The sequence below is a fragment of the Schistocerca nitens genome, chromosome 10 (genome assembly GCF_023898315.1).
Source record: "Schistocerca nitens isolate TAMUIC-IGC-003100 chromosome 10, iqSchNite1.1, whole genome shotgun sequence".
Lineage (NCBI taxonomy): Eukaryota > Metazoa > Arthropoda > Insecta > Orthoptera > Acrididae > Schistocerca > Schistocerca nitens.
The window spans coordinates 11,507,697-11,521,518 of record NC_064623.1 but is presented as its reverse complement, the minus strand read 5'-3'; the positions used below and the strand labels follow the sequence as shown (position 1 = coordinate 11,521,518).

General features: G+C 46.9%; 1 protein-coding gene across 1 annotated transcript in view; it reads right to left on the bottom strand.

Annotated features, from left to right (window-relative positions):
* LOC126209797 (ATP-binding cassette sub-family C member 4-like) overlaps positions 1-13,822 on the bottom strand; it is a 124,300-nt gene that overhangs the window by 26,400 nt on the left and 84,078 nt on the right. Inside the window, exons 7-9 of the mRNA XM_049938935.1 lie at positions 12,034-12,144; positions 4,749-4,952; positions 1,541-1,842 (exon numbers count right to left, since the gene is read on the bottom strand). Of these exons, the coding sequence (XP_049794892.1) occupies positions 1,541-1,842; positions 4,749-4,952; positions 12,034-12,144 (617 nt within the window). The remainder of the gene's footprint in view (positions 1-1,540; positions 1,843-4,748; positions 4,953-12,033; positions 12,145-13,822) is intronic.

The window sequence follows — 13,822 nt, the reverse complement described above, 5'->3', positions numbered from 1 at the left end:
TGGTTAAATGTAAAAGATGCCCTGACGGCCCTAATCTTGCTAGAATCACTAAACCGATAACTAAACCAAAATTGAGTCTTCAGAAGTGTATGAAGTGTTTATGTTGAGGATATGCATTATTTTCAGTTACAGTAGAAACTGAAGAACAGGTGTTGTGGATAAAACTGCAACTTTTCAGAATTCTTTTCTGTCGGCTACCTATACAAATGTGTAATCCATAAAAGAAGCCAAGTTTTGTCAAGAGAACAATAAATCAAACCCAGTATCGAGATCAAGGAAGTCTAGCTGCAAAAGCAGAGTCGAAGCGTAACAAGCATAATGGCGTGACTATAGTAGCTCAAATAGTGGACTTACAATGATGAATCACACTCACGTGCACAGCCCGCCTGCCACGAGCCGCTCAGTCTGTGTGACGTATCGCACACGCCTCTGGTGGTGACTGTCAGCTGCGATCTGCGATCGCTATCATCCGTTGCCGGCGATGTTAAAATTTCAGTCAAGATATGTAAAAAACTATTCTGGTGCTTTCAAGAGTGTCAACTCAACTGCACCCTCATGCATGTAATTTCACAGTGACATATGGAATAAATTCTTGAAACTTTCAATATATGTCACCATCATCAGGAGTGATTTTTGTCTGATGGCTGCGACAAGCATCAAAAGCTGAAGGATGCTACTGTACTTGTTGGATGTGGCAAACCTGTAGTATATTAATGAAGAGTAGCCTACCATAGTAAATAAAGACAAATGGCAGCGCAGATGGGCTTGTTGGTGAAAACCCTGTTCTGCAGAAAATTTCTGTGAAATGTTGAAGGAATGTGTGTAATCTCTTATCGTCAATGAGAATCACTCAAGCTTTTCATATCTGACTACATCAACATCATCAGAAACAGATTTACACCTGATGAAGCTGGCTTAAAAATGTATCAGGAACATTTTATTGTATTTAGTGTGGCCAGAGAACTAAGAGTATTTCACTGCTCAAGTGTCTGCCATGATGACTGACAAATAGCGGCAGAGAGCTGTTCTCTACCAGAACTCTTCTTATGCCTAAAATGTACACTGCCAGAAATGCACCGAGAGAGGTGCTGCAGTGGTCAGCACACTGGACGCGCATTCAGGACGAGGACGATTCAAACCATTGTCCTACCATCCTGATTTAGGTTGCCATGATTTCCCTAAATCGCTTCAGGTCAATGCCAGGGTGCTTCCTCTGAAAGAGCATGGCCGACTTTCTTCCCCACCCTCCTTAATCCAATGGGACCACTGACCTCGCTGTTTGGTCCCCTCTCCGAATCAACCAACCAACCAGCCAACCAGAAATACAAGGAGTGCCTCTATATCTGTAGTACTAGAATGAATAAGTGTCTCAAGCTTTCAGAATCTTCCACCACCGTCTTCATCAGGAGAACCTGATGAAGGTGGTTGTGCCAGGGATCAAAAACTCGCAGGTGTTGTTCTTCTTGATCCAACCCGAGAAGCTGGTGGACTGGAGGGTTTCAGTGTAGAGGTAGTTGCCAGCAGGCAGGCAGTAACGTACCTGGCGAGCGCCAGACGGGCCCTCTGCCCCCCGCTGAGGCGCGCCCCCCTTTCGCCCACAGGGGTCTCGTCCCCCCTGGGCAGCCGGCGCAGGTCCCCCGGCAGGGCGCACGCCGCCAGCACCGCCCCGTAGCGGCCGGGGTCCGCGTCGGGCTGCCGGTCGCCGCCCCCCAGCACCACGTTGTGGCGCGCGCTGCCGCTGAACACCCACGCCTCCTGCGGCGACAGCGACGTCGCGCCGGACACGGACACGCGGCCCCCTGAGGCTCGCAGCTCTCCCAGCAGCGCCATCAGCAGCGACGTCTGTCGGCACCAACTCGTTTTGAGTTCACACGGAAAAATCAGGATGACCTGCTAGTAGATAGCTGGCGGCAGTGGCGGAACGGAAAAGAATGGAAGGCACATTGGTGACTACCTCAGATATGTCTGTGTAAACAAAAATGTAAATGTATGTTTGTTCCAAAACATTTATCTCTGAAACTTCTTCGCCACATGTTTTGAAATTTTGACAGAATGTTGAATTCTACTTTGGGCTTGTTTTTGGGTACCTAACTCTATTATACACTACTGGCCATTAAAATTGCTACACCAGGAAGAAATGCAGATGATAAATGGGTATTCATTGGACAAATATACTACAACTGACATGTGATTACATTTTCACGCAATTTGGGTGCATAGATCCTGAGGAATTAGTACCCAGAACAACCACCTCTGGCCGTAATAAAGGCCTTGATACACCTGGGCATTGAGTCAAACAGAGCTTGGATGGCGTGTACAGGTACAGCTACCCATGCAGCTCACACAATACCACAGTTCATCAAGAGTAGTGACTGGCGTGTTGTCACGAGTCAGTTGCTCGGTAACCATTGACCATATGTTTTCAATTGGTGAGAGGTCTGGAGAACGTGCTGGCCAGGGCAGCAGTCGAACATTTTCTGTATCTAGAAAGGCCCATACAGGACCTGCAACATGCGTTCGTCCATTATCCTGCTGAAATGTAGGGTTTCACAGGGATCGAATGAAGGGTAGAGCCACAGGTCGTAACACATCTGAAATTTAACGTCCACTGTTCAACGTCCCGTCAATGCGAACAAAAGGTGACCGAGACGTGTAACCAATGGCACCCCATACCATCACGCCGGGTGATACGCCAGTATGGCGATGACGAATATACACTTCCAATGTGCGTTCACCACGATGTAGCCAAACACGGATGTGACCATCATGATGCTGTAAACAGAACCTGTATTCATCCGAAAAAACGACGTTTTGCCATTCGTGCACCCAGGTTCGTCGTTGAGTACACCATCGCAGACGTTACTTTGTGATGCAGCGTCAAGGGTAACCGCAGCCACAGTCTCTGAGCTGATAGTCCATGCTGCTGCAAACGTCGTCGAACTGTTCGTGCAGATGGTTGTTGTCTAGCAAACGTCCCCATCTGTTGACTCAGGGATCGAGACGTGGCTGCACGACCCGCTACAGCCATGTGGCTAAGATGCCTGTCATCTCGACTGCTACTGATACGAGGCCATTGGGATCCAGCACGGCGTTCCGTATTACCCTCCTGAACCCACCGATTCCATATTCTTCTAACAGTCATTGGATCTCGACCAACACGAGCAGCAATGTCGCGATACGACAAACCGCAATTGCGATAGGCTACAATCCGACCTTTTTCAAAGTCGGAAACGTGATGGTAAGCATTTCTCCTCCTTACACGAGGCATCACAACAACGTTTCACCAAGCGTCGCCGGTCAACTGCTGTTTGTGTATGAGAAATCGGTTGGAAACTTTGCTCATGTCAGCACGTTGTAGGTGTCGCCACCGGCGCCAACTTTGTGTGAATGCTCTGAAAAGCTAATCATTTGCATATCACACCATCTTCTTCCTGTCGGCTAAATTTCGCATCTGTAGCACGTCATCTTCGTGGTGTAGCAATTTTAATGGACAGTAGTGTATATTTAACACACACACACACATGCACGTGTGGAAGAAAGCTTGGCAATAGGTTTGCAAGGTATCGAAAGTTATAAGTCGAAGAGAGCTCACACAATATTATTTGTGTTGCCGCAATTTATGGCATTTGGGTATTTCGATATTAATAAGGTGAGTGTTTATCTTATTGGATACTGGAAGAAGTGATATTGAGAGCCAATGAGAGTTCAATCCTTCAGAACGTAAATTTCGAGGTAAGTATTTTGTTTTGACTAGTGGGAGTGGGAGCTATGAATTTCTGTCCGAGATTGATTACGGATGATTTACTTGTCTCAAGAATTAATAAACTGTGTTCCCACAGAGCGATTTCTATTACTTTAAGCCGGCCGGAGTGGCCGTGCGGTTCTAGGCGCTACAGTCCGGAACCGCGTGACCGCTACGGTCGCAGGTTCGAATCCTGCCTCGGGCATGGCTGTGTGTGATGTCCTTAGGTTAGTTAGATTTAAGTAGTTCTAAGTTCTAGGGGACTGATGACCACAGCAGTTAAGTCCCATAGTGCTCAGAGCCATTCGAACAATTTTTATTACTTTAAAAATATCGTTAATATATATATATATATATATATATATATATATATATATATATATATATATATATATATATATATATAATATTAAGAAGCAATGTTTATGGTGGTTAAACGAAGACTATAGAATCCAACAATGGCTACATATCTCGATGTAATCGCCATCCCATTCTCCAGTTTGACCAATAGCGAAGAGAACTAACAGCTAACAAAGAGGTTGTTTCTAACCCGTATAGGCACACTCACTGAGAGGTGCTGTCTTATTGTCGCTGCTCATTTCTTTGTACTTTTGTTTATGTCCAGTTAGGCGCTAGTTTTAATATTTGGCGAAACTTTTTGTGGTCTGCTACTTCACCAAACTGGTTAAAATGTTGGAATAGTAAAGGCACCAAAAACAGGTGAAAAGTGTATGGTGGGGCAGAAATTTAGAAAAGAATTACAGTTTCAGATGACTGATCATTGAAGGAAAGACTGAAGGAAAAAGTGGTTATGGTCAGAGAATGCTCTGATGGGTGCAGGGTCTGCGAGAGTGTCTCGTCATCCCAGAGAGCGTTATGCTGGTGAGAACAGCTGAGAACAGGTTGGAGCACTCCACAGTGGTCGCTACAAGTGCAGCTGTGAAGGGAGGTAGATTGTAGGCATGGAAGAACAGGGCCCCAGGCCCGGGAACCGAGGGGGACTTACCTTGCCGCTGGCTATGGGGCCCACCACGGCACACAGAGACCCCGGTGGCAGGCTGAAGGAGATCCCCTCGAGGACATCTGGGCCGTCGCAAGTCCACCGGAAGTTGGCCTCGCGCGCCTCCACGGCGCCCACCGGAAGCTCTGCCTCTGCGACTGGAACCACCTGCTGCGAGTTGGCAGCACCATCTTCCTCCAGCAGGAATTTCTGTCAACACAAAGCAATCCGGGCACTTTTTGGGTAGGTTACCACCACAGTCTGCCACATACAGGCGCGACGCTCCCGCTCATTTCTGTCATACATTATATGATCAAAAGTGTTATGACAGCGCCGTGTAGCGTGGAATTCACAACCAGATATCATGACAGCTGAATCCTTCAATATAAAGACGAGACAGTGAGTTTTGTGTTGTTAGCCGAAAAGCAGTCAGACATCTAAATCCTGAGAAAGCCACTTGAGTTGATCATAAACAAGCAGAACTCATCAAGGCTACTAGAGAAGAGATACATGAAGAATTGTTCCATCTCATCCAAGTTGTATGTAGAACTGAGAAGCTTCTGACAGACTTTTAAAAATATACCAGACTGCCGATACCAGAGAAAGCATCTTTAAACATATGTAAACAATACCGGGCCATCAATTTGGTAACCCATGCCTCAAAGATCTTAACCTGTGTCATTCTAAGGGTGATGGAAGACAGGATAGATACAACGGCCACTGACGCCCAGTTTGCCTTTAGAAGAGGTGAAGGCACGCGAGACGCAATTCTTGACAAGAGACTAAAGAAGGGTCAGGTCAAATACATTGCCTTCATTGATTTAGAAAAAAGCAATTGACTAGGTAGACTGGGACAGCTTTTTGACATGCTGAGAGAGAGATTGGCATAAACTGTAGGGACAGAAGAGTAATTCAGAGAATGTACAGAGAACACGTCGCTGTAATAAGGTGTGGAGAGCATCAGGACGAAGGCACTGGTAAGAAGAGTGCTCGACAGGGCTGCTCACTCTCTCCTGTCTTTTCAACGGATGCGTTCAAAGGGCAATAGATGAAGCTAAAGGGAAACTATAATCTATAGGAAGAGTCAAATTCATGGTAAGAAAATAGACATGATCAGCTTTTCTGATGGTACCGATGTGTTTAATGAAGATGCAGAACAATTAGAAGCGATGTTGGCCCAGATGGAAATCATCCTCAGCTCTACCTACAACATTAAAATTAATACAGATAAGACAAAAACCTTAGTTGCGAGCACACAAAACGCCTTTGCCCAATGCTCAGTTAACAACGAGCGGCTGGAGACAATAGAATCCTTTGCATACCTAGGGAGTAAATTACATTACACAAAAGATCAAGGAAAGATACTGCTAGCTGAATCCATTACTTACAAGCTGGTGAAACAAGAGAAGAAACCTTTTTACATCCAGCAGCATACAAAAAACATCTCAGGGAAAAAACCAAATAGAACCTTGTTTGGAGTGTGCTGCTGTGCAGAAGTGAAACAAAGACACCTGCAGAAGCAGAAAAACATAAAATAACTGCCTTAGAGATATGGTGCTACCGCAGAATCCTAGAGATTTCCTGCGTGGATATAACAAACGAAAAGGTGGTCCACAGTGTGTGTGTGTGGGGGGGGGGGGGGAGGGGAGAGGAGCCTCGTCTCCTGAAAATAATCGAGCACAAGAGGGACACGTGGGTCGGACATCTGCTGATACGTGACGGTATCATTAAAAGTGCCATTGGAGGGGCAGTAGAAGGGAAAAGTACAAGAGGCAGACCGAGATTACATCAACCAGATCGTGGAGGATACCAGCTGGGACCGCCTATACCGCTCTCAAGAGCTGCTGTTAACGAACGTGTTACGTCTGCCACAGATGGCCCCTGCAAGGGAAACTACACTCAAGACACCTCTGTGTACCATATAACATACACAAGCACTTGCGGGCGCAACCACGTGGAAAACAATTCTTAAAAAACAAACTTGGTAGAGACTAATGCGAACCTTTTTCTGCAGAGGTCGCCTCACAGATACAGGGAAACTTGAAGTATTCCGCCAGCCTCCGCCGGCTTTATAAGGCCAGCGCGGCAGCAGTACAGCCAGTTTCTCGCCGAGCTAGGACCAGCTCCGACGGACCTCACCGATGCTCTTGATGAATGGTCGTCTACAAGTTATTTGTTTTTGTGTGTGTATTGTGATTGTTCGAGAAGTGTAGTTCAGTTTCAATAAACGACGTTATACTGAGTGTTCTACAATATTGAGTATTCTGCAGTGGCGACGAGGATGGGATCCACTGGAGAATACTCAGTATTGTAGAACACTCAGTACAATGTCGTTTATTGAAACTGAACTACACTTCTCGAACCATCACTATATACACACAAAAACAAATAACTTGTAGACGACCATTCATCATGAACGTCGGTGAGGACCGTCGGAGCTGGTCCTAGCTCGGCGAGGAACTGGCTGTACTGCTGATGCGTATAAAGCCTTATAAAGCCGGCAGAGTACTCCAACTTTCCCTGTATCTGTGAGGCGACCTCTACAGAAAAAGGTTCGCATTAGTCTCTAGCAAGTTCTGTTTATTTTTTAAGAATTGTTTTCCTCTTGGTTGCGCCCGCAAGTGCTTGTGTATGTTATATGGTACACAGGGGTGTCTTGAGCGTAGTGTGCCTGGCAGGGGCCGCCTGTGGCAGACGCAACATGGCGTGATGGTTGAATATCAAAGAAAAAGAAGAAGAAAAGGAAGAAGTAGAGAAGCACCAACAGCAGAAGGGGTCTGTCACTAGAGCTTAGTGACTTGGAACATGCACCAGGCATTGCGTGTCACCGGAGTAACAGATCCATCGGGGACTTTTTAACCCCGCTAAAGCTGCCCAAGTCATTCGCTGGTGTTGTAACTGTGAAGTGGAAACACGAGGGCCCAGCCACAGGTAAACCAAGGTCACGGAGACCTCATTTACTGCACAGGCAGGGACCTTCGACCATTCTTGGAGGATGGCTGTAAAAACTCGCATGCAATGAGTGGAATGAACCTCTCTGGACTTGCAAAGTGCTTTCAGCAGTCCAGAGAGCATAATGGCTGTGTGTAGGCAGGTAAAGGGAATCTGGTACAGTGGTCTAGCAGATCCTCACAAACAGCCGTTTCTGTAGCCAACGTTGAGCGAGACTTGATACGGTGTAAAGAGTGATACTACTGGATAGTATGGGACATTTGTAATGTCATCTTGTGGTCAGCTTATTTATCAAATTGAATTTACTACTGGCCATTAAAATTGCTATACCAAGAAGAAATGCAGATGATAAACGGGTATTCATTGGACAAACATATTATACTACAACTGACATGTGATTACATTTTGACGCAATTTCGGTGCATAGATCGAGAGAAATCAGTGCTCAGAACAACCGCCTGGGCATTGAATCAAACAGAGCTTGGATGGCGTGTACACGTACAGCTGCCCATGCAGCTTCAGCACGATACCATAGTTCATCAGGCGTAGGGACTGGCGTATTCTGACGAGCTACTTGCTCGGCACCATTGACCAGACGTTTTCAATTGGTGAGAGATCTGGAGAATGTGCTGGCCAGGGCAGCAGTCGAACATTTTCTGTATCCAGAAAGGCCCGTACAGGACCTGCAACATGCGGTCGTGCATTATCCTGCTGAAATGTAGGATTTCGAAGGGATCGAATGAAAGGTAGAGCCACGGGTCGTAACACATCTGAAATTTAACGTCCACTGTTCAAAGTCCCGTCAATGCGAACAAGAGGTGACCGAGACGTGTAATGAATGGCACCCCATACCATGATGCCGGGTGATACGCCGGTATGGCGATGATGAATACACGCTTGCAATGTGCGTTCACCGCAATGTCGCCAAACACGAATGCGACCATCATGATGTTGTAAACAGAACCTGGATTCATCCGAAAAATTGACGTTTTAACATTAGTGCACCGAGGTTCGTCGTTGAGTACATCATCGCAGGCCCTCCTGTCTGTGATGCAGCGTCAAGGGTAACCGCAGCCACGGTCTCCGAGCTGATAGTCCATGCTGTCGCAAACGTCGTGGAACTGTTCGTGCAGGTGGTTGTTGTGTTGCAAACGTCCCCATCTGTTGACTCAGGGATCGAGACGTGGCTGCACGATCCGTTACAGCCATGCGGATAAGATGCCTGTCATCTCGACTGCTAGTGATACGAGGCCATTGGGATGCAGCACGGCGCTCCGTATTACCCTCCCGAACCCAGTAATTCCATATTCTGTTAACAGTCATCGGATCTCGACCAACGCGAGCAGCAGTGTCGTGATACGACAAACCGCAATCGCGATAGTCTACAATCCGACCTTTATCAAAGTCGGAAACTTGATGGTAAGCATTTCTCCTCCTTACACGAGGCATCACAGCAACGTTTCACCACGCAACGCCGGTCAACTGCCCCGCCAGCTCTGCGTCATCGGAGGCCAGCCACACTCCCTCGGCCTGACTTTATCGCCAGCGCACTTATCATTTCGCTACCACACAACATGTGAAACCTGCCCGATTAAATTTTCAAGTCACACTTTGAAAATTTTGCTACACCTACGATTAAATACTTCCTGTAAACGTTATCTATGAGGGGCAATCAAATGAGAACCGAGCACCCGCTACAGTGGGACCGTGGAATGGTTCCATTCGAAATTGGTCACAACACGAGTTTAGACATTTACCCCACTGGGAGTCGAGACGACCAATTCCTGTTTCGTGGAACGCGCTCGGCCGCTGACGGATCCACAATCACACCCGTTCTTCCACTTCCTCGTCCGAATGAAACCGACGTCCACGCGCATGATTCTTTCCTTCAGGACCCCAAAGATGTGAAAAATCACATGGTGAAAGATCCTGGATGTACGGCGGATGTTGCAGTGTTTCCGCAGCAAATCGCTGAAGGGTATCGTCCTCCCTCTGATTGTAATTTGACGCCGGGGAACTTGTTTCACTGTGATCGGCGGAGTTCGTGTAGCGAGCAGGCGAGGAATGCAGGCCGCCTCTGCTACGCAAACGTCTGAAGGGGTGTCGAATCGTAAGCGCTACCTGTACAACGCTGTGACAGCTAGAGAACCACAACGGACCAGTCCGCCAACAACCGGGGTCGTAACCCAACTACTACGTACCTCTGTGATGAGGCAACATGTCGAGGACAGTATCGAAACGTAACAACAGTGGGGCCATGTGTCGCGCGCACTGTCAGTTAGGTCTGGTGTTCGGTTTCAATTTCACTGCCTCTCATGTATAGTGGAAGCCAAGTCTCTTTAAAATAACTCGTTGTACATTCATAATTACATCGAATCAATGTCTAAGATGGCGCTTATCACAATTCATAGAGCTTGATCAAATGCGAGTGTGCCGATGCAAGTGGCACAAAGGCCGCTAACGAAAATGCACTCGCCTAAGTATTTAGGTTTCATAAACGCCACAACATGTTAATCTATGTTGACGAGACTTAATTAATGCTGTTTGCCACACTGGACTCAGCACGATAGTGTGGAAAGCTGGAAATAATTACAGTGTGTTAAATACGATCGTGGTCGGCTTAATCAGTAGAAAAATGTATTTGACAAAAAACTAAAACAAATACATACGGACTACAGAAAAATGCAATTACAGTTAAAAATACGTGTAGTCACTCCCAGCGTTGATAATTGTTTCACATCTCCAAGGCATGCTTGAAACCGAGAGACCTCCAAATGCGTCGAATTTGCGTTGACAGCTGTTTCGACGTGAATATCTTTTTTCTTTGCAATATCTTTTTTACGTAAGGCCGTATATTTTCAATAGGGTTAGCGTCAGGTGACTGTGAGGGCCAATCCAGTAACTGCACATCTTTCTTCTTTCTCCAGGTGCTGCAAAGCCTGCTGCGCTGCTTCGGATCATTGCCCTCCTTCAATATCCAATCTTCATTTTGATCGATGAACCAACGTTTGTCAGTCGGCATCAGACATCTTCGCTAAACGCGACACATAAGTTGCATTCGAATGTCTTCTTGTCTATCTCAGTCAAGAATTCAAAGTAAACTAATGTTTTATGGACATTGCTTGAGCTAGAAAGCCGGCCGGGGTGGCCGAGCGGTTCTAGGCGCAACAGTCTGGAACCGCGCGACCGCTACGGTCGCAGGTACGAATCCTGCCTCGGGCATGGATGTGTGTGATGTCGTTAGGTTAGTTAGGTTTAAGTAGTTCTAAGTTTTAGGGGACTGATGACGTCAGATGTTAAGTACCATAGTGCTGAGAGCCATTTGAACCATTTTTGAACTGTAATGATATTCTCCAAGCCGTTGATTCCATTAAATTACGAGTGGTGATCAAAATGTCATCTGTGGCGACAACATCACAACATTTGATTAGTTAACACATTGCCAGTACGCTGCACATAAGCAACCTTCATACTCGGGAGTGATGCGCCACACACGACATACACTTTGCTCACTGACTACTTGCATCTAAGCCTGCGCAGTTTGTCACCAGCACAAATGTACTGAAAACACGTTCATGAAGTTCACTGCCCGCGCAGTTTTACTTAGACAACGGCAGCAGCACAGTACGAGCGTTCACAAAGCTTGTAGTGCAAGTCCGACTGAATGACACTCAGCACGTGTCCGTCCTGCCAAACCCATGCAAGAGCGGCGTCTCTTCTACCTATGGGCGTCTCCCCACTGCTCCTGGTTCTTGGGAGCAGAGACATCAGATACTACAGTTTGCCAAATATTAACTCTCCTCGTAACTATATCAGTAGCTGCGATTTCGTGATGTGGAGGCAAACTGTAAATGTTACTTTAATAAATATGTTAAATTCTCTGGTGTCCGCCACAGCAAAACGGCAATGACATCTTCCCAACAGGATAACCGCACCTGGCACACAGCCAGAATCTCACTTACGTCGTCTGAGGAGCAAGGTAGTGAACTCGTGTCGATGCCTTGGTGACCACATTCACCTGGTCCGTACCCGGAATGGAACGCTATGGGGTGTCAGCTCCATACCAAAAAACCACTGGCTTGTAATTGATGGTAATTGCGTAACATTTACGTAAATATCTGTTTCCGCGTACTTCCAGAATCTTACCGAGTACTAGCCTAGATTCACGCCGCTGCTGTATTGCGCTCTGGAGGAGGAGCGAGATGCTAGTGAGCAGCTGGTCGTAATGTTTCGGCACTTTGATGTTGGCTCGTAGACAAAGCATCTACGAAGTTGCGGTGCATTAACAATGAAAGGTAACAAACATACGTCTGGCTAATCACAACGTGATATTGTATACCTGCATATTTTCTACAGCCAGTTTGCACTCCGACCACGCTGAAGCTGCGGCAGGGAAACAGACAGCGAGCGACACTTTGAAGTCGAAGTAGAACAGGACGGCCGTGAAGATCTGCAACAGGAAAAGAAACGTGCGTACACCACATCTAAGCTGTGCACAAGCATTTGAGAATGAAATACTGCTAGGATTCACTGCGTGTGAAGTAGTCACTTCTCATCCTTTAGTTTCGAAGAACTACGCCGAAAGAAAATTTGTGTCGACATGGTATAAATTTCCGGTGGCGTCAGGTTTTAAAAGCTGCTATTGTATTCTGCTTACTCATGCAGAGTACGCGTCCTGTAGAGTTCAGTGGACTGAGATTCTCTTCGTACTGCTCGAGTACGCCGGGCCCCCACGTGCACGTTCACCCTGTCGCTTGCAGCCGATCTGATACACTCAGCACTCTGCATACAGTGTGTGCAGTAACATCAGCAGGAACTAATAAAAACATCCAAACTGGCCACCGGCTTCCCAAACTGGGATTAAAAAAAGGCGAGTCAGAAGTAGCCCATATTTTTATTACAATGTTCACCTGCAACTACAGAGTGTTGTGTGACCAGACGAAATTACTTTCGTCTGGCCGTAACTGTGGGATCTTTGACTGCTTGTACAGGTGTCACATAGGAACTATAGCTCATGAAATATTAGTTTGCTTTATTATATCAACGGGCAACGGCCTTGCCGCAGCGGATACACCGGTTCCCGTGAGATCACCGATGTTAAGCGCTGTCGGGCGTGGTCGACACTTGGATGGGTGACCATACGGCCGCCATGCGCTATTTTTTTGGATGCACTCGTGATGCCAATTGAGGAGCTACTCGATCGGTTAGTAGCGGCTCCGGTCACAGAAAACCATCATAACGACCGGGAGAGCGGTATGCTGACCATACACCCCTCCTATATGCATCCACAACTGAGGATGACACGGCGGTCGGATGGTCCCGATGGGACACTTGTGGCCTCAAGACGGAGTGATTTTATTATATCAATGAATAAAAGAGTTACTTAACTTGGACACCGTTCTTTGCTGCAGGAGTACTGGATAATTTACAGTGGTCATTGACTAACAAAGCATCACTTGATGCATTTATTAAGAAACTGCTATCTTCAGGTACAATGTTCAACATGTACTAAAGTACAAGTTCACCAGAAGCTTTAACAACTTTTCGGTCCTATACTGTGATGTTGATCTTTCAGACGAGGCCACGAAATGAGACAGAGCGCTTCTGTGCTCGGCTCTACATTGACCTCCAGTGCGAGGGCGCTGCTGTGCTGACATGGGAGCTGTGGTCTTCACAGGCGCCTCCCATACGCTGTTGTGGGTTGCAGCGAGCCAACACTGACGTCCGTGGTGTCGATATGCGTTGCCGACTTTGGTGTGCCGCCGCGATCTCTAGACGATACCACACAGTGGATTATTGAATTACATTTCGGTAGCAGTACTCACATGTTATGTTCATTACTGACACCACAATGGCTAGGCCACGAATTGTTGCTGGATGAAGAAGATCAACCAAAATGGAGCAAAGTAGTCTATCCAAACACCTCACCAGTACTTGGGCCACACACCGCCATCTGAACTTAACACTCCCATCACTACCCAGGACATCAGCCTCACACTCCGCACCAAACGCAACACTGCTCCCGGCCACGACTGCGTTACCTACCGACACCTCAAACACTGCCCTCCCTCGTTCCTTTCAATCCTTGCCACCCTCTACAATGTCATCCTTGCAACTGGCTTCTATCC